This window comes from Epinephelus fuscoguttatus, linkage group LG18 (genome assembly GCF_011397635.1).
Source record: "Epinephelus fuscoguttatus linkage group LG18, E.fuscoguttatus.final_Chr_v1".
Taxonomy (NCBI): domain Eukaryota; kingdom Metazoa; phylum Chordata; class Actinopteri; order Perciformes; family Serranidae; genus Epinephelus; species Epinephelus fuscoguttatus.
In genome coordinates, this window is record NC_064769.1 from 4,942,359 (window position 1) to 4,964,387 (window position 22,029).

The window sequence follows — 22,029 nt, forward strand, 5'->3', positions numbered from 1 at the left end:
TTGATCGCTATGGGGCGGTAATGGACTATAGAAATAGTTCCTCTACCTTGAAACGAAGAGTAAGGCCAATGCAGCGTTCATGATTTTCGGACAAAACCACTCCACAAAGACTTTAAAGCCATACCACGAATGTGTTCACCTTACACACTTTCTAAAGCGTAATATGTCCAGCAGTGGTTGTAGTTTCAGTTACTTATAGTTTGTCTTTATGCATTTTCACACGTATTGGGCAGACATGCTACTAACTGGCTTTTTTTTTAATGCAAAAAATTTGAGGTGAACGTTATTTTCAAGGAGGATGCCCAAATTCCCATCTTTATCATATGCCTCAAACACGTCTGAAGAAGAGAAGGTTGCTCATTAGTTAGCTGGTTAGCGACTGCGTAAAGATGCAATTGGCTTTAAGTAAAACGTTTGGACAGAAACCAGTGAAATTTCAATTAGAACAAGATGGAGACTTTTACATGGTTGGTTCAGAGGTATGTGACTATCTATACATTAACTTTGTGTTAGCCTCAGCTGTCTCTTGCTCTGGCTAGTTAGTGCTAGCATGCTAACCAACCCCATTGATGGCTTCATAAACAAAGAAATACCCATAAATGAGGAACGGGATATAGCCGGTTAAAGTCAGGCCAGCAGCCGGCTAATCCAATTTAATTTATGCTATTCAATATCATATAAGTAACAAATAAGCGAACAGCTTTTTCTGTTTTACAGGGATTTCTAATACCAACGTGCTATAGAGAGGGGGTAGTTGTGCCAGACCACCAAGTTACATCAACGTGAATAAACGTGAAAAAGAGTTATTATTATAAAGTGTATCACCCCGTCTGTCTTTATCCACGTCTGATAGTTGAGCATACCAATTCGGAAGCTAAACCACTTAACGGTATAATGTTGATTGAAAAGAAAAGTAATGTCTACAGTAGTCTGCTGAACTCTGTTATACGAAGTGTATGAGTTTGAAAGACCAGAAAAGCAAAGTACCAGGTTATGGGGCGTAAAACATTTTATAAAAGAGGGTGTATTTAAGAATGTCTCCAACTTGCGCCCATTGGTCCACCCAATAAGTGATCTATAGTTTGACTTTAAAGGGACAGTTCACCCAAAAATCAAAAACGCATATTTTTCCTCTTACCTGTAGTTCTGTTTATCAGTCTAGATAGTTTTGGTGTGAGTTGCCGAGTGTTGCGGATATTCCTTCTCTCCAGTATAATGGAACTAGATGGCACTCTGCTTGTGATGCTCAAAGTGCCAAAAGAATACATTTGTAAAACTCAACAGCAGTGTCTCTTTCCAGAAATCATGACCTGGTTACTCAAGATAAACCACAGACCTTGTTGTGAGCAGTTTGATGTAGGAACTATTATCTTTCTATTGAACTTGACTTGCCAAGCAGATCAGTTCAGTTCAGTTTAGTTCATACAGCTTAATTTAACCTAGAAGGGCAATTCAGTTTTACAATCTACCCAGACCATATACAAACTCACAGGCAGAAACAAACAGCAAGCAGCAATCAACAGTGATAATATGTCAGAGAGATCAATACATGGGCCAAAGATGCACAGTGGCACTTGGTGTGGTCATGTGCCCACTGACTCACAGGAGGAACAGGCAAAGATAATCATTTACACAAATCAATGAATAAATAAGTAAATACAAATAAACATTGTAGTGCATTGCACATTACTTAACTACATTTGTTGAATGTAGGGATGCACAATATTGGATTTTTTGCAGATATCTGATATGCCGATATGTAACAACTTATTTGACTGATAACCAATACTGATATCGATATATCCACCAGACACAGAGTGACCCCACTATATGGTTACAAAATAAGGCATTCAGTGGAAAAGGCTACTGTCAACATTTAGCAGCCTGGTAGCAGAAAGAATACAGGACTTGGAGTAGCGATTTGTTTTCCTAATGGGTGCTTTGTAACGCCAGCCTGAGGACAATAAGATGAATTCGCTAGACAGGATGTGATTAGATTGGCTAGTAATTCCTTTTGCTTTCTGGGCTACATATTTCTACAAAAGTGAGCTGAGGTCTCTCTGCTGGACTCCGATTATCTACCAAGTATCACTGCACTGTTCTTGCCCAGTCCACCCCACTGAAACAAAGAGATTTTTTTTTATTATTATTCAGCTAACATTGACAGCTCAACTTAGGATGACATTTTTTTTTTTTTTACATCTAATGTTGTCACAATGATGAGCCTTCCATCCATTTGTAAATATATGCTTCCTTCTGTGCAGGGATACGGTTGGCGGGTGTAGTTTGGCAGAAAGAAAAGAGATAATAGTTTATAGTTTTTTGGCTCTTTGAGCACCACAAGCTGAGTACCATCTAGTTCCATTATATTAGAGAAAAGGCAGACATCTCTACGGCTGATATCTCCAACACTCAGCAACTCAAACCAAAGCAATCTAGACTGATAAATAGCACTACAGGTAAGAGGAAACAAATGATTTTTGATTTTGTGGTGAACTGTCCCTTTAAGATAAACACTGTCTTATGAAACTAGATGGCATGAAAGAGACTCTGGAGCAGAGTTCCAAAGGAACTAAAAACCTCTATGGCTGGAGAAGTTTAGCTTGGTCACCATCAAACTAAATACTCTGCTTGCTGTATGTGAAAGATGACATCAGAAAAAGGCAGAGACACATCGTCCCTACCATGTAGCTTGGTGATGCTTCTTTGCAGCAGGCCCATGAAGTCTTAAAATACATAGAATTCCCGGACAGGAATACCTGTTACCGTGAGGTCTGCCAACGAATTTTAGCTCGAGGAGATTTTAATCCCAGCAAGACAAAAATCCAAATGAATCCTCATAGTGAAACTTGATAGAGCTTGAGTAATTTTAGAGAGAAGAGTGAGGGAGAAACTTAAGTGTCCATGCTTTTGCAGCTGAGTCTGACCTATTTACATAGAATCACGGCTGTAACTGCTGCCAAAGTTTCCTCTCCTCAGTATTTACTTGAAAGAAGACAAAATACCTTGGAAAATTAGTTATTTAATCTTTTACACTGAACAAAAATATAAACGCAGCACTTTTGTTTTTGCTCCCATTTTTCATGAGCTGAACTCAAAGATCTAAAACATTTTCTAAACACACAAAAGACCATTTCTCACAAATACTGTTCACAAATCTGTCTAAATCTGTGTTTGTGAGCACTTTTCCTTTGCCGAGATAATCCATCCCACAGGTGTGGCATATCAAGATGCTGATTAGACAGCATGAATATTGCACAGGTGTGCCTTAGGCTGGCCACAATAAAAGGCCACTCTGAAATGTGCAGTTTTGCTTTGTTGGGGGGGGGTCTGGGGGGGTCAGAAAACCAGTCAGTATCTGGTGTGACCACCATTTGCCTCACGCAGTGCAACACATCTGTTTCGCATAGAGTTGATCAGGTTGTTGATTGTGGCCTGTGGAATGTTGGTCCACTCCCCTTCAATGGCTGTGCGAAGTTGCTGGATATTGGCAGGAACTGAAACATGCTGTTGTATACGCCAATCCAGAGCATCCCAAACATGCTCAATGGGTGACATGTCCGGTGAGTATGCTGGCCATGCAAGAACTGGGATGTTTTCAGCTTCCAGGAATTGTGTACAGATCCTTGCAACATGGGGCCGTGCATTATCATGCTGCAACATGAGGTGATGGTCGTGGATGAATGGCACAACAATGGGCCTCAGGATCTCGTCACGGTATCTCTGTACATTCAAAATGCCATCAATAAAATGCACCTGTGTTCGTTGTCCATAACATACGCTTGCCCATACCATAACCCCACCGCCACCATGGGCCACTCGATCCACAACGTTGACATCAGCAAACTGCTCACCCACATGACGCCACACACACTGTCTGCCATCTGCCCTGGACAGTGAAAACCGGGATTCATCCATGAAGAGAGCACCTCTCCAACATGCCAGACACCTTCGAATGTGAGCATTTGCCCATTCAAGTCGGTTACAATGACGAACTGCAGTCAGGTCGAGACCCTGATGAGGACGACAAGGATGCAGATGAGCTTCCCTGAGACGGTTTCTGACAGTTTGTGCAGAAATTCTTTGGTTATGCAAACCGATTGTTGCAGCAGCTGTCCGGGTGGCTGGTCTCAGACGAACTTGGAGGTGAACATGCTGGATGTGGAGGTCCTGGGCTGGTGTGGTTACACGTGGTCTGCGGTTGTGAGGCTGGTTGGATGTACTGCCAAATTGTCTGAGACGCCTTTGGAGACGGCTTATGGTAGAAAAATGAACATTCAATTCACGGGCAACAGCTCTGGTGGACATTCCTGCAGTCAGCATGCCAGTTGCATGCTTCCTCAAAACTTGTGACATCTGTGGCATTGTGCTGTGTGATAAAACTGAACATTTCGGAGTGGCCTTTTATTGTGGCCAGCCTAAGGCACACCTGTGCAATAATCATGCTGTCTAATCAGCATCTTGATATGCCACACCTGTGGGGTTGGGACGGATTATCTTGACAAAGGAAAAGTGCTCACTAACACAGATTTAGACAGATTTGTGAACAATATTTGTGAGAAATGGTCTTTTGTGTGTATAGAAAATGTTTTAGATCTTTGAGTTCAGCTCATGAAAAATGGGAGCAAAAACAAAAGTGTTGAGTTTATATTTTTGTTCAGTGTATAATGGTACTTAAATTATACATATTTTGTAACAATTTTTTTCTGTTGATCTGTGTCAAAAACACAATTTATAGAAAAAAAACATGGCAATGTCAGAGGGGAGTTGTCTTTACTTTAATTCAGTGCTTATGTAGGCAGTTTGCACTGTCTTGAAAGACAGACAATAAATACTTGTCTTAGAAACTTTTAGCACCTCAAAACCTGGATGGTTGATTTTTGATTACTTTAATCACAGAATATCTCTGCGTAACCTTTCTTCTTTTTCTCTCTTTTTTTTTTTTTTTTTTTTTTTAGGGATGCATGATATTGAATTTTTTGCCGATATCTGATATGCCAATATATAACAACTCATTTGACCGATAACCAGTACCAATATCAATATATCCACTTTTTTTCCCATCTAATTTTAGTGATGCATGCCTGCTCTTATCATGATGGCCCAGCAGCAGATGGAGACGTGAAACAGAATGCTTTTCAATTTATGTAATATTCATTCATTGTGCAAAAGAAGAAAAAGCATGTTAGCTAATTCTGATCAGTTCATTTTAGAGCTGATATTGGTCGATACCAATGACATGCCGATATTATTAGGCATCCCTACTTTTATTCACCATTTTTAAAAATTTTGGTTGACTAAATGATCTACCTTCTGCTCATCAGGTTGGAAACTATCTGCGTATGTTCAGAGGCTCTCTGTATAAAAGATATCCATCTTTATGGAGGAGACTGGCCTCAGTGGAGGAAAGGAAGAAAATTGTAGCATCATCACATGGTCAGTGGTGTGTCTTTTTTTTAATTGGATATTTAGACTACTCCTGGTCTGGAAGGTCTAAAGGTTGTATATAATGTTTAGATTTCATAATGGATGCTGTAAAGAATTCTATTATTTATAATGTACTAAATGAAAAAATATATTTGAATCAAGTGACTAGTCAGACTAGTGATTTGTCATCCTGGACATTATCTCAAGCAAAAGGTGTAAAATAAAAACTTACAGTCTATCTATCTATCCTTCTATATCTCCTCTTTTCTTAAACTGATGAAATAGCCACAGTCTGATTGGACTTCATCATCTAGCACACAGGAGGTGCTGAAGCTAGTGAACTGGTTTTAACATGGCCAGATAGCTTCCATGGTTGACCTAACCCAAACAGAACATCCAAAAACATTTTGTCACAGTAGTGGTGACAGTGATTAACAAGCAATTGATAACTACTGCTTAGCATTTATAGCCATAATGCGTTTAATTTTTACCACTTCAAATTTGAGCATAAATGAATATGTATGTATGTTTTCTTGCCTACTGTCTATGTGAAGCCACCAGTGTTACTTTGCTGAAGGCATCAGAATGTGAAGAAATCTTCGAGGGGAATGATGAGAAATACAAGGCAGTGTCCATCAGCACAGAGCCCCCAGCTTACCTCAGGTAATCTCTATCAAATGATGGCTGTTTTATTTCACATTTTCATTGTACTCTGGCCTGTGAACCATCAAGGGGCAGACAGACGCTGGCCCCAAATACTTTTCACAGCACTGAAATGGATTGTACCATAGTTAGACAAAGGTTAAAGGGGAATGTCACTGCTTCTACACATGAAGGGAGTATTCCAAAGTCTGAGAAAATAATGCTGATCAATTCATAGTGATGTCATCAAGGTTATCTCAGCTTGGACTTGAAGACTACAAAATGAGAACAAAAAGCCTGCATTACAAACTGGAGGTGGGGGATTTGGAGGACATGGGGCATTTAACAGTGTGGAAGTGTCTATTGGAAAGTCACCAGTAAAAGAATACCTCACCTGCAAAATGACCTTTTGTATGTCAGCTACTCACTGCGTGTATCTTGAATTTGAAGAAAACTTTGTTTTTCTTGCATGCCTCTACGGAAGGGTTCCAGCAATATGCTGGTTTCAAGGTATACTGTGATATAAAAGTAAATGGTTATCATAATGTGTACATTGACTTGTCTAAGATATTGAAAAAAATGCAACTGGACAAAGAATCTCCCCTTTATGTACATACTTCAATTAGCAAAATGGTTTCAAGTTTCAAGTAAGTAATAAATCACTCGTTCAATCTACAATAATCCTTCTGTTTTCATTCCTTTAAGGGTAATTCTGAGTGATGATAAGATCAATTGTTTAATACTGTGATACCATGATATTTTCTAAGATGGTTATCTTACCGCGAAAATCTCATACTGTTACATACTCATACTCCACGGTAAATGGAAAATCCAAAAAAGGCAAACATTCTTCATGAATTAAAGTAAACGGGGACCAAAAGCAGCAAAACTTAATCATCCATTTACAAACTCTCGCACAACTTCTGCAGTATAATCCAAGTCTCATTTATCCAGTTACATGCTCAGTACCTCCCAGTTGCCAAACACATATACTTTCACTAAGACGTTGCAGTTAGGAATGCACGATATTGGATTTTTTGCAGATATCCAATATTTGACTCATTTGAATATTTGACAACTCATTTGACCATTAACCTATACCGATGGTGATATATCCACTTTTTCCCCCACCTAATCTTAGTGATCATTAAGTTTTTTTATATAGTGGAATTAACATCATGTTATGCATGAATACTCTTATCATCATGGCCCACCAGCAGATGGAGACATGAAATAAAGATAGCCATCGGCCATATTGTCCTGCAAACATTGACTGTTAAATCTGTAAAAGACTGCCTACGGTTCCTAAGTGCTGACAGGATGAGGAAAAGGTCTTCTCGGGACGCCCACTTCATGGCCTGTCTCTGACATCCTCTGTTATATGGAACTTGGCTGTCAGTTTGCAGATGGTACTAGGGCTCACTCCAAATAATGCTGCAACTTAGCTTTGCGGAACCAGCTTGAAGTTGCCCTATCACATGGGCTCTATCTGGATCAGTCAAATGTGGCATGCCGATTCTTGGAGCAGACACCAACTGACCACTGTAGCAGGGCCCGTGCTCACAGGTGCCTGATTGTCAGCACCTGGGGGTACCAGAAGGTCAAAACAAGAGTCAATAGCAACAGCAAAAAAAGCTGCTTGGCATTGGCAGTGAAGATTTGGCAAATTTGTCTTGGGTGCAACCCACATACTCAGCTGTGTTGCTCATCCCACAAATGTATGTTCCTTACAAATGTGGCACCATTTAAAAGGGAAATAAACAGGCTTTCCAACAGTATAAGATTTATTGGCAAGAAACATTGTTACAATAAAGAAATAATCTACCAAACACAAATTACCTTAGTTGTTTGTGCTTAGTTTAGAAATCTTTTCAGTGTATGTAATAATCATTCATTGTGCAAAATGATATAAAGCACTTTGGCCAATTCTGTTTGTTTTTAAGTCGATACAATGCAGATGACGTGCTGATATTATTGTGCATCTCTAGTTACAATATAGAACACTTAGGCCTACAAGTAGTGTGCCCTGAGTGTAGCTGGGCTTGTGTGTATAAGTTCCACTTGAGCAGGATTTAAATGCATGTGTGTGCCAAAGCATGCTATTTGACCATGCATTAGACTGTATGTACTGATCCTGTTGTGTGTCCATTCCATTTTTTTTATTGATTTGATCCCCAAGGTACTTATATGAGTCAGTCCTCTCCACCTCATCTCCCTGGATGGTAAAAGGGACAGGGGGCCTCCTGTTCCTGTGGTAATCCACCACCAGCTCTTTGGTACTGCTGATGTTGAGCTTCAGGTGATTGTTGTATCTCCTCTTAATAAAGCTCCTTATCAGTCATCTGTACTCCTCCTCATTGACATAGCTGATGTATCCAAAATGGAGGTGGCAGCAACCTGAGTTGAAACGGAAGTCTGAGGTGTTGAAAGCACAGTGCTCCCCTGTTTCTCCAGGTGTGAGAAGACCATGTATGTCAGGAAGATGGTGGCATCCTCCACTCTGATGTTTGGCTGGTATGCTGTGTAAGATTGTGCACCTTCTAAACAGTGTGTTTTTTTCCTGTCTATAAGGGAGCAGAAAGCAAAGAGGAGCAGTCAGTGGGTCCCCACGCTGCCCAACAGCTCTCACCATCTTGATGCTGTGCCTTGCTCCACCACCATAAACCGCAACCGAATGGGCCGTGACAAGAAGAGGACCTTCCCCTTGTGGTGAGAAAGCTACACAGTAAAAAGTGCAACAGTATGAAGCAAGCTCTGTCTCTCTTTGTGATTTTCTCTGTTTCACATTTGTACTTTGGGCTATCCTTTACTTTAAACTATCGTTTAAGCAGTCCAGATGTTGATGTGTGAATGGTCAAGTCTCGTTAATATGACATCAAGAATTGCTTGGATGAACAATAATGATCCAACATTGAGTTTTTTTGTGTCTCGTGCCTCGCTCTGTGTCTCAGCTTTGATGACCACGACCCTGCAGTGATCCATGAGAACGCAGCTCAGGTCGAGGCACTGGTTCCCATTCGTCTAGACATGGAGATAGATGGACAGAAACTGCGAGATGCCTTCACATGGAACATGAATGGTAAATATAGATGCCTCCTAGCTTACCAACATCCACAATATTTTTTTCTGTTATGTCAAGTTATTTAATCTGAACAATCTGACCTCACATATCTGCCCCTCTTCAGAGAAACTGATGACCCCAGAGATGTTTGCAGAGATTTTATGTGATGACCTGGACCTGAATCCTCTGGCCTTTGTTCCCGCTATTGCCTCAGCCATTCGTCAGCAGATTGAATCCTACCCTACTGACAGCATACTGGAAGAGCAGGCAGACCAGAGAGTCATCATCAAGGTGGGTACTGAACCAAAAGAACAACAATCCTCAGGGAATATAAGGTAGCTTTAGAAGAATCTACCAGAACAGGCTTTTTGTGTAACTCTGTTTTTATTGTCTTTTAAGGAAAGAGTGAACAAAATTAACACAATTTGAAAATGAAGACATTTTAAACATGAAGAAAACAACATGTATATGCATATATAGCCACAAGCATCAATTTGAGGGTTGAAGCCCTTTCAAGAGGGAGCTTCTGTTGGTTGCAGCAAGCGGGTTTTCAGCAAAGTCACTTCAGCTTGTTTATTTCTGTCTGAAAAGGAGTAAGACTGATGACAAACTTGTCCCACCATTACAGTGTATGAAGAATTTCATAAACAGCCCCCTCAAAGTCGCCATGTTAGTACTTGATGTGTCCACTGATTTTAATTAGGATTTCTTAAAGGAAATTCAAGTTATGGCCTTTTCCTGCTGAGCCCCGCCCTTGGCGAGTTTTTTTCATGAACTGCAGCCATGTTTTTTGACTGATGTTGTTCATTTGTTATAGAAAGTTGTATATTCATCCACAGAAGCTGTAAACCACATTTCATGTTGGTAAACTCAAAATTCAAGTTTTATTCATTTGACAGATCTGATTTGTGTGTCAAATTTCAAACTATTTGGGCTTATGGTGTGAGGGTTATGGTCTTTCTAATATTGGCCTTAATTACAGTGCTACCATCTGGGCGATTGGTGTAATTTTTGGCATGTGTATTCAGAACGCAACTCCAGATGTCTCCAGTGAGTTTCATTAGGAATGGTCAAAGTCATCTTAAGTCACAAGTTAAAATTTAATAGACCACACCCACTTTCACCAATCAATATGGCACTTGAAATTTTGGTTAATACTTGGCCCCAGAGCATGCAACCCAAAATTGTTGAAATTCTGACCACTGGTATTTGAGGAACACATTTTTTATGTTTGGCGCCCACTGTGGGTCTGGATCAAAATGCTCTGGTACACTTTTTCTCTAACATGTACTGAGCATATCTACCAAGATTTGTGAGGACTGCACAAACTGTGTAAGAGTTAAGGCCAATTTTTTCTAAGCCATGGCCTTTGCAAAAAAAAAAAAAATTGCTTATTGCAGCCATGTTTTTTTGACCATTTTTTCTTGTTTATAATAGAAAGTTGTATTTTCATCCCAAGATGGTGTGTGCCAATTCTGGCGTTGATACACTTAAATTCATCAAGTTTTATTCATTTAAATATTTTTCAAAAAATTCGAAATGGCAGAAAATGTAGTTAGGAGGAGCTTAATGGTCCAAGAGACTTTTTCATAGGGCACATTGAGCTGCATGTGTGTGCCAAATTTCAAATCAATTGGCCTTACAGTGTGAGGGACGCAACCTTTTGAAACTAGCATTTCAAATTGTTAATTACAGTGCCCTCATGTGGCCAAGTTTCACGTTTTCAGCTCATGGGAATTTTTGGTTTCATGGCGGATGACAAATAATCATGAACTAGGGCAAAAACAATAGGGTTCTAGCCGTTTGGGCATGAACTCTAACAACTGAAGACTTAGAATTACACTGGAATGTGTTCCTGGTGCACAATTACACAAAGTCTGGTCTGAATGTTTAAATATAAATAATCCATTTTGTCCAGTTTTCAATAAATGCATCCAACTGAAGTCTCAAGTTAAAAGTAATTTCTCACCATAATAAACACCGGGTCAGTCTTTCTTCATTAGGAATTTCATGCAGCCACCAACAAATATTTATCCCTCTTCCTTCATTCATGCTCCTCCACTTTAATCAGGTACAGTACAGGCCAAAAGTTTGGACACACCTTCTCATTCAATGCGTTTTCTTTATTTTCATGACTATTTACATTGTAGATTCTCACTGAAGGCATCAAAACTATGAATGAACACATGTGGAGTTATGTACTTAACAAAAAAAGGTGAAATAACTGAAAACATGTTTTATATTCTAGTTTCTTCAAAATAGCCACCCTTTGCTCTGATTACTGCTTTGCACACTCTTGGCATTCTCTCCATGAGCTTCAAGAGGTAGTCACCTCAAATGGTTTTCCAACAGTCTTGAAGGAGTTCCCAGAGGTGTTTAGCACTTGTTGGCCCCTTTGCCTTCACTCTGCGGTCCAGCTCACCCCAAACCATCTCCATTGGGTTCAGGTCCGGTGACTGTGGAGGCCAGGTCATCTGCCGCAGCACTCCATCACTCTCCTTCTTGGTCAAATAGCCCTTACACAGCCTGGAGGTGTGTTTGGGGTCATTGTCCTGTTGAAAAATAAATGATCGTCCAACAAAACGCAAACCGGATGGGATGGCATGTCGCTGCAGGATGCTGTGGTAGCCATGCTGGTTCAGTGTGCCTTCAATTTTGAATAAATCCCCAACAGTGTCACCAGCAAAACACCCCCACACCATCACACCTCCTCCTCCATGCTTCACAGTGGGAACCAGGCATGTGGAATCCATCCGTCACCTTTTCTGCGTCTCACAAAGACACGGCGGTTGGAACCAAAGATGTCAAATTTGGACTCATCAGACCAAAGCACAGATTTCCACTGGTCTAATGTCCATTCCTTGTGTTTCTTGGCCCAAACAAATCTCTTCTGCTTGTTGCCTCTCCTTAGCAGTGGTTTCCCAGCAGCTATTTGACCATGAAGGCCTGATTCGCAGTCTCCTCTTAACAGTTGTTCTAGAGATGGGTCTGCTGCTAGAACTCTGTGTGGCATTCATCTGGTCTCTGATCTGAGCTGCTGTTAACTTGCCATTTCTGAGGCTGGTGACTCGGATGAACTTATCCTCAGAAGCAGAGGTGACTCTTGGTCTTCCTTTCCTGGGTCGGTCCTCATGTGTGCCAGTTTCGTTGTAGCGCTTGATGGTTTTTGCGACTCCACTTGGGGACACATTTAAAGTTTTTGCAATTTTCCGGACTGACTGACCTTCATTTCTTAAAGTAATGATGGCCACTCGTTTTTTTTTAGTTAGCTGATTGGTTCTTGCCATAATATGAATTTTAACAGTTGTCCAATAGGGCTGTCGGCTGTGTATTAACCTGACTTCTGCACAACACAACTGATGGTCCCAACCCCATTGATAAAGCAAGAAATTCCACTAATTAACCCTGATAAGGCACACCTGTGAAGTGGAAACCATTTCAGGTGACTACCTCTTGAAGCTCATGGAGAGAATGCCAAGAGTGTGCAAAGCAGTAATCGGAGCAAAGGGTGGCTATTTTGAAGAAACTAGAATATAAAACATGTTTTCTACAATAAAGAAAACACATTGAATGAGAAGGTGTGTCCAAACTTTTGGCCTGTACTGTACATCTAAACTGAAATAAAGAACATTATGTAAAAAAATCAAAAATAAAATTCTCCAAACTCCAACATGCATGGAAATGATTTACATCTTTGTCCTTACAAGACCTCAAGCAGCTGGTTTGAGCTGAATAAGACTTCCTTTGGGCATGAGTACAGAAATAACAAATAACATTCTTCCAGCTGAATTCTCTCCAAGATGTAGAGCTTGTTGTTTCCACTGTTGTCTAAATATCTCCACCCACTTCTCCTGTGTAATTATCAGATCAACTTCTGTTTCCCATTTTGTGGAAACGTTGAATTTTTTGGAAATAAAGCAGCTCTGTATGACATTCAGAGAGTATCTTTGATTCAGGTTGTTCTCAGTTCTCAAAATAGAGGTGGCTGATCCTGCAGCTAGCAGCTAATGGTGCTTACAGTGCATACAGTGCCAACAACTGCAACAGTGCTGACAGAGTTAAGTGTTAACATGGGAAGGGAACCAGTGGGTGCTACGCTGCCACAATGACACTGTCCTGATATTAGCAGTAACCACCGTATGAGCAGTGGTGATGAGCTAGCCATTGACTCACATGCACAAATATGCATGCGTGGCCAGACCAGCAACCTCAACGAAAAACGAGGAACCTCAGATTACAGCACACACAGAGGGAGTGTGACTTTATTCTCTGCTCAAGACGTCACACATTTTTTATGTCTCTGCGCTGATGGCAGCCATGGCCAGAGGCATTATGTTCTCAGGTTGTCTGTATGTGCCATCCTCATGAACGCAATACCTCAAGAATGCCGCAAGGGAATTTCTTCAGATTTGGCGCAAATGTCCATTTGGACTCAACGATGAACTGATTAGTTTTTGGTAGTCATAGGTCAAAGGTCATGGTCATTGCGAACTTGTCTGTCCCATTCTGGTGATTATGATATCTCAACACCTTGAGGGAATTTCTTAAAATTTGGCACAAAAGTCCACTTGGACTCGAGTATGAACTGATTAGAATTTTGTGGTCAAAGGTCAAAGATCAAGGTTAGTGTGACCTCACAAAATATGTTTTTGGCCATAACTTAAGAATTCATATGCCAATTATGACAAAACTTTACACCAGTGTCTAATAGAATAAATTAATGAAGTGATGATAATTTATTTCCAAAAGGTCAAAGGTCAGCTTCACTGTGACATCATAATGTCTGCATTAAACACTTTTCTGGCCATTATTCAATGTCATATCTCAGGAACAGAAGGGGAGACATTTGCTGATTGTATAGATCTTCTGTGCTGTTGGGGGTAAAATGTGTGTGAAGCATCCACATTCTCACAGACATGGATGTAAACTGTTAGAGAAACTTGACTGGTGCGTGAAGGCATTCAACCACAGGGTGGTAATTATAGTTCAATTTTTTTCTCTCAGTTGTAAGTATTGACAATGGTCTTGAGTTTGTGATTAAGGTCCTGAAAACTTCTTGTTACCCCTGCCAAGGAGGATGTGTTTTTTGTGTTTGCTAGCAGGGTTACAGACTAAAACAAACTAGTGGCCCAATTTTCATGAAACCTGGTGGATGGGCATAGCATGAGCCAAGGAACGAGCTATGAAGTTGTTGGATTGGATCTTATCATCTTACACAAATTAGTTTTTACTTTAGTTAACATTGCAAGAGAGGTCATTTGGCCTTGGCGGAATAAATGCCATTCATTTTAAAATACAGTAGATGGTAGTAAAGTTTAATGGTGAGTTCAGTAGAAAGAAGGCAGAGGAGCTGCTGAGACAGAGAATGATGATGATAAAGATATTCAGGCAGATTAAGTGTTTAGAAAAGATCAAATTTGTAGACTGCAAGAAATTGTCACGGTTTAAAACAGTTTCTCTCCACCGTCCCCACAGCTGGCAGTGGACCTCTGTTAAGAATTTGACTTGACTGTAGCCCCTGTTTTAAGATAACTTAAAAGCCTTCATAATCTGTGTCACAGCTGCTGCTGCTGCTCCAACTGCTGACTATGTTGAGAAGTGTGTCATATCAGTGGGACAGACTACAACAACTAAATTCTTGTTATGTTTAGAAGACCTGCTTGCACCTGTCCTTTGTAGCTCACATAGTATCTTTGCCTCATGTCTCTCCCTTCATGCCCCCTGGGGAGGCACCTCACAGTTTGAAAACCTCCACTCTAGGAAGATCCCTCCAGTGTCTTGCACACGTAGACTAGGCCTAGACTGCTTTCTGTTTTTCTTTCAGTGATGGAAGAATGTCATGTTTTCTTCAGGAACTAGACTGAGACAGTTACGAGGCTGCTGTAATGTTAATTTTTCTGTATTCCTCAGCTGAACATCCACGTGGGGAACATTTCTCTGGTGGACCAGTTTGAGTGGGACATGTCAGAGAGAGAGAACTCACCAGAGTCTTTTGCACTGAAGCTGTGCTCTGAGCTGGGTCTGGGCGGAGAGTTTGTCACCACTATCGCCTACAGTATTCGTGGTCAGCTCAGTTGGCACCAGAGGACCTATGCCTTCAGGTAGCTTACTCACTTCAACAGAGCTGTTCAAATCAAAAGGGTCTAAACACATTTTGATTAAGGCAGACCTTGGGCGTAGACTAAATCAAAGAGGTTTGCCTTTAAATAAGTACTGCAAACTTTTATTGACTTTGACTGTCGGACCCCACTTTATCTAACAAAGTGTTTCAGTCTCATCCCTAACTTTCTAAATGATATTTTACCCTTTCTGAGCTGATGATCTTTTGTGTTTTATGCTGGACTGATTCATTATTGCCCCGCTTGTAATTTGCTCACAGTGAGAACCCACTCCCAACAGTAGAGATTGCCATCCGCAACACAGGTGATGCAGACCAGTGGTGTCCCCTGCTGGAGACCCTCACAGATGCTGAAATGGAGAAGAAGATCCGAGACCAAGATAGGAACACAAGGTGAGATAGTCAGATACAGATAGCAGGTCAGATACATTCAATAACTTTGTATCTACTCTACTGTACCTGATGCTACCTGAGGTTTGTTGGGCTGACTAAAGATCTGTTCTTTCAATGACATTTGAAAGAAGAAAATTGACGGCAGTATATTGACAGCGACTTCATGAAGGATTATCCTTAGTAAACAGAAAGGCTAATACATAGACTGTATATAAAGATAGATAACATGGCAGCTCCCCAAAAATGAGGCCAAACCATCTGGATCGTCCCCTGGTGGCTGGCTGCAGTACAGATCATAAACCATGCCCTCTTTAGTTAAACTAAAAACTCGAAGTACACACCAGATACATTTTTTCCAATTATAGTTTAAGGTAGTTCTTATCACGCTGCCGTAAGTTCAAGTGTTCATTTGGTTTTGATGAGTTATTTAATGCGATAAAACAGGGACAGCATGATTGACAACTGTGTGAGCCAATCAGTAGGCTCGCATTCAGTGGGGCTGCTTGTGTAAGCATCAGAGACGTGCTGCAGAAAGCTGGTTTAACAAACTCTGAGTTGATGCTTGTTTGTTGTTGTTTTTTTACTATATAATTTATTAATATTACAAGTAGCTTATTTGTACTCAGTCTACTTGATACATTTTGCTGCACTAAAAATGACTAAAGTGAGATGAACAGACTGAAAACTTTGTCTTATAAGATAAAATTGATGACAAAGCTTTCCTCAAGGGACATAATTTACAGTTGAAAAAAAGGTAAATCGCAATATATTTCGTTGCAATACTCAATATATCACCTTTAAAATCACAATAATATGGTATCATGACATAAGTAACGTGATAATATCGTAGTGTGGGGCCTCTGTTGATTCCTACCCCTACTAGGCTGTTATTAGAATAACTTGATTGACTTATGGTTTCACATGGGACACAAACAGCATGTCCCAGGTGAAACTCCCAAGTTTGTGTGACCCACCCATTGTAGGGATACACGATGATATAGGCATGTCATCTGTATCAGCCAATATCAGCTTTAAAATGAGCTATTAGAACCGCCCAACATGTCTTTTTCTTATTTTGCACAATGAATTAATATTACAGACATTGAAAAGTATTGTATTTCATATTTCCATCTGCCGGTGGGCTATCACGACAAGAGTATGCATGCATAATATGATGTTAATTCCACTACAGAAGAGACTTGATGATCACTAAAACTAGGCAGGGGAAAAAGTTGATGTCGATATCGGTATCAGTTATCTGACAAATGAGTTGTTATATATCGGCATTTAGAACAAAAAAAGGGGGGGGGAGACAAAAAAAATCCAATACCGTTAGTCCCGTTGACTATCAAACTGCTTTAACTGCAGGCAGCCAACCAAAATTTTTGAACTGCCAAAAATCAGACTAATCTCCCCACATTAACATTTCTATAAACACACTGTATTAAAATGGAGGCTCTGTTTTTTATTTATCCATTGCCATGGTGAATAGTAGTATCAGAGCTCCAATAATGATGGCTTTTTTCATTCACCACACAAGCACTTACTCAGAGAAAACAGACTCAAAGTTTTCACTAAATTTGTTTATAGACACAAAGACATCTTTGTATGTTTATTTAGTCCACATTATTCCACTATATGATAAAATATTAGTCTTGTCTAATTAGAGAATCATAATTGAGATGCTCAGATCATTATTTTAGTTTGTGTAGAATTCTTGAAGTAACATGAGTAAACTGTGTTTATGCAGGCGTATGAGACGACTGGCCAACACCGCTCCTTCCTGGTAGAAAGCTGCATCGGATGATGTGTCCTCTGGAAATTTCTGTTGCTCTGAAATTATCAAGTAAATACACACAGTGTTACATAAACACACACACACACACACACACACACACACACACACACACACAGGTCATCCTTAAAGCATCGATGAAGCATCTGGATGTTCCTGTAAACATGACTGCACTCACTGACATGTGGTCAGTCTCCATGGGCACCTCACTGATTGAACACAACACATCCAGGCATTCCGTAATTATGTTTCATCTTGCCTTCAGCACATTAGTCATAGCAGCAGTTCAAATGTAACCCAACATCACTGTTTGGCAGCGTTTTTTAATTGAAGGAGGTTGATCTGATGTCTGTTACCTAAATTACTGTTACACACACACAACATACCATGCAACATTCACTCTACACATGTCAACTCAAAACTCTTGGCATTACGGAGCAATGACTGATTTTAATGATTCTGTATGAATACAGTATGGACAGCAGTTATATGACATCACTAGGGCAACTCTCCAGCAGTCATTTTCATATCCTCAGACCTTTATCACTCCTGTACTACAGGTCTGCGGGTTTCTCTGTCTGCCAGGGTCAAAACTCCAGTTGAAATGACTGAAATATCTGTGACTGAGCAGTCGAAATTAGATCCTGTCCTTATCGACGTTACTATTGCACTATAGGTGTTTTTGCAGCAGACATTATGAACACCTTGGAAAGAAAAGTCTTATTGATTCCCAATACAAATATCAATGGCTCTGGATGGAATGAAGTCATTTGTAATATTATTAATACCTATGCTTTTCCTGCGATGACAAGTCAAAGGCCCCGTTTACACTTGTAATTTTAAATGTCTGATATTGAAGACACTTTAAAGGGATAGTTCAGTTTTTTTAAAATGGGGTTGTATAAGGCACTTATCAATAGTCAGTATATTACCTACAGCAGATGTCAGTCGGCATGCCCCCAGTTTGGAGATGCAGGCTGGAGTCCGACATTGAAACTAAGCAAAGTATTGCTGTGGGGGGGTCAGCAACAAAACGTATTTTAGCTACCTAAAAAAGAATTCCATATCAATATAAGTGTACGCTATATTGATAATATTTTCACTGTTTCACACTAATGTCAGTGATTTTAAATAAAATTCAATAAATAAAGACATGATATCGCTCTCTTCAAAGCCAGACTCCACTGAGAGAACAGAGATTTAACATTGCTGAACATAGAAGCTGCTGGTCTACCACTGCCTCAAACAGTTAACTTGTTTGTGTATTTGTGTGACTTTGGTGTTTAAAGGGCTTAGATGGTTTCACCAAAGTCACAGTAAGTCAAACTAAGTAACTGATCAAAGCAGCGGTAACCAGCATCTTCTGTTGTCAGTGAGCTAAAATTACTTTTTTGTCTATGGAGTTTGGTGGCTTTGAGGAGAGCAAAGATTGGGAACTAAAGCTGTTAATGGCTTCCTGGTAAAAAATACTGTTAATATAGAGTACACATAAACTGATATTGATTTTTTTTTTAGGTGGGAACTTTTTGGGGGTGGTGGTTGAAATACATTTTGTTCCTGACCCCTCTACAACAGTACATTGCTTAGCTTCCCTGACTATGATTATGAACAAGTATCCCAAACAACCCCACCTCAGAAAATTCAAACTATCCCTTTAATTTACTGAACACTGAGCCACAAATTTTCCCTTGTTGGCCAGATCACAAATCTGACTACAATCTATGTTTGTTTTCCCAGCAGGGTCAGCAATCCGCCAGTCCAGAAGTAGGTAGTAATGTTTGGTAACTGTCAAAAACACCAGAAGAAGCAGAACTTCTGCACTTTAGCAGTTTAGTTATAACAGTTTAGCTACAGTTAGCTAGCAGTTGTCCATAAGCCAACACAAACATATAAATGAATGTATTAACTACAAGCAAGAGAATAGTTTTTGTCGTCCTCACCCACACAGATCAGTGCTGTCTGTCCCACACAGATCATTTAGTGGTTGAACTGATCAGGGATCAGATAAACTCTACAGCATCTCGGTGCACCCTACATTTTATTGTATGTGTATATAAAGCTGGAGATGTTTTTCTTTGTTGCTTTAAAGAGAGAGAACAATGGCTAATGCTACCTTCAGCTGCTGTTATCTCAAGAATAGAGGAGGCAGAGCATGGATATGTGAAGAAAATCAGACAGTGAGCGGATATATACACACACACACACACACTATTTACTGACATAGTTACATTATAGGAGGAGTCAAGATGAGAGAGATGGACGTATTTGAACATTTTCAACATCTGGCTAGAATGTGTGTCAAAGCTCTTCTGGAGCTGGTTTGAATAATGAAATCTCCACCTGTCTCAATTGCTTCTTCGATGCATTTAACCCTTTTTTATTTTAGATTGTAACACTTTCTGATCCACTCAAGACATATGAAGTGAACAAGTGTAAATGGGCTCAAAGTGTCTGTTGGGAAAAACACCTATTATTCTTGATGTTCCACATGAGCAGAGGTTGGGATTCCTGAGGTAGGATGTCCTGTACAGCTCAAACAATGAGTCGATTGGTCAACTATTTTAGCAACAGAAAAGTCAACCTAAAATATTTTGATAATCGATAAATCATTTGAGTCATTTTTCAAGCAAAAATAGTGAAAAAGTGTCATAGTTTTTCTGCTTCTAAAATGAAAAGGTCATTTATCAATGTGAATTTGGTATCTTTGGGTTTTAGTCGAACAAAATAAGATGTGAAGATATCACCATGGGCTCTGAGAAGATGGGCCTTTTTTTATTACTTTTGTTATTATTTTATAGACTATTTAAGTCAAACTGGCCCTGCACATCAAACCTTTGTAGGGTGGGTAAATGATAACCCAGAATTAGTACAAAATACCCTTATGTGAAGGGTTTGAACAGTTCTAATGACTGATAGTGAGAGTACCCAAACAGATGAAGGAAAAAAAAAGTCTAAGCTGTCTTTGGGGTGGTGTGAATTGGTAAGCTAACAAAATCTCTTGTGCTGTCAGAATCATTTAAAAGATGCAATAATCTTTGTCAGTAAAACCTACATAGAGGGGCTTTAATGAGTCACATCAAAGTGTTTTAGCTACTTTGGTATACTGAGGCTGATGTTGCTATTTTTACATGACTGAAATAACCAGTGCGCATGTGTAAAATCAAACCACAACAAACCCTGCTAATGTTTTTGTTGTGTGCTTCGGAGTCCTGCACAGTTCCATTTATGAAAACCTGCACCCGCACCTGTACCCATGGATACCCGACCTGGTGCAGGACTCTGGTGTGCTGCACAGACAGTTGCAGCTGCTCAGAGCTGTCATGTGTTTGCAGCCAATCGGAGAGTTGGTTTGATTTTGGCATGTAGACTCTGTGTTGTGATCTCACTTACCGGTTCGGATCGGTTATGTGCACAAGTGTTCATCTGCATGCTAAAACATAGATAGCTCATACTGTACCTTGTGCATGAGGGACTGATTGTTCCCATTGTTACTTCTGTTTGCACCGTGCCTCACATTGCATCAGTGTCAGCAGACTGGAGCCTCCATTTTACTGGGAATGTTTTGGAGTTGTAGAGGGGGGAAAAAACACAAGCTGACAAGAACCAATGGTGTCTTTTTAAAGTGATGATTTTCAACCTGAACATACTCCAGAAAATGATGTTAATGTATGTACTGTCGCTTCTTATTCTCTTCTTTTGTAAAATTGCTTTACCTTTATAGTGGACTTGCTTTTTATATGAAAATCAACAATAAAGAAAGAAAACTTTGGAAATACGTTGTTTTGTAAACCTGTGTGTGTGTTTTACATTTTGATATTGGGTTCATTTCTGTCAACCATAACATGAATAACTGTAAAAGAGGTACAGATGCAGGACTATCCCTTGAAATCAGGTAAAGTCCTTCAGAGGGTTATTATGACAAGGTGGTTATGAAGCTGTGATGACTAATGCAGCCTTCAGTGGGACAGTGTGGCGAGACATAATTAAATTATTCTTGTACAGCACTAAGGAGTCACAGTAGTCAGCACTGAAGAATAAGACTAGCTTCTCTATATGTAGCTCCTCAGACTCTTTTCACTAAGAATATTCAGACTCATTGGTCAAAGTGTTGGACCATTCTTACCCTTTTCAACCAACACTGGAACTGATTCTACTCTGGTTCCGGCACCTAATTTTAAACCATTCAGAGCACTTTGACCAAAAATAAATTGCAATCCTGCAAAGCTTGTTCTAAGCTGGAACCAAAAAGTATCAGATTTTTCTTAACCTGAGCTGGGAAACTGAGTTTTCGGCTCCAAAACAGCTGATCAGAATTAGATCAGTTCTGTCTATGTTCAGCCTGAGGGAAGCACGTTCACGGCGAGCACCCCAAGCCATCATCAATGGAGTGCAGATAACATGATATTCATTGGCAGAAAGCAGAGTTAGAAGCAGAGCCACTTATTACATCCCAACTGAATCAGAGATTTTAATGACCGCAAATGTTGACATGAAAAATAGGTAATAGGTAATGTGAAGTGATGTAATGTAAAGTGATGAATTAATGTGTGTCTAATAAATAGAAAATATAGAAACATTTTTATATTTTAACAA

General features: G+C 39.9%; 1 protein-coding gene across 1 annotated transcript; it reads left to right on the forward strand.

Annotated features, from left to right (window-relative positions):
- The first annotated feature begins 374 nt into the window (after positions 1 to 374).
- On the forward strand, positions 375 to 21,825 carry LOC125905868 (SWI/SNF-related matrix-associated actin-dependent regulator of chromatin subfamily B member 1-like). The gene is made up of 9 exons (XM_049604162.1): positions 375 to 479; positions 5,325 to 5,436; positions 5,982 to 6,090; positions 8,641 to 8,778; positions 9,021 to 9,148; positions 9,255 to 9,421; positions 15,041 to 15,231; positions 15,510 to 15,641; positions 17,392 to 21,825. The coding sequence occupies exons 1-9, from the start codon at positions 390 to 392 to the stop codon at positions 17,429 to 17,431; spliced, it is 1,107 nt and encodes a 368-aa protein (XP_049460119.1). The 5' UTR covers positions 375 to 389; the 3' UTR covers positions 17,432 to 21,825.
- The last annotated feature ends 204 nt before the right edge of the window (positions 21,826 to 22,029 follow it).

Coding starts and splice junctions, on each gene's coding strand:
- LOC125905868 (XM_049604162.1), top strand. CDS start 390: ATGCAATTGGCTTTAAGTAAAACGTTTGGACAGAAACCAGTGAAATTT. Junction 5,437..5,981: donor AATTGTAGCATCATCACATG/GTCAGTGGTGTG, acceptor GTCTATGTGAAG/CCACCAGTGTTACTTTGCTG. Junction 6,091..8,640: donor GAGCCCCCAGCTTACCTCAG/GTAATCTCTATC, acceptor CCTGTCTATAAG/GGAGCAGAAAGCAAAGAGGA.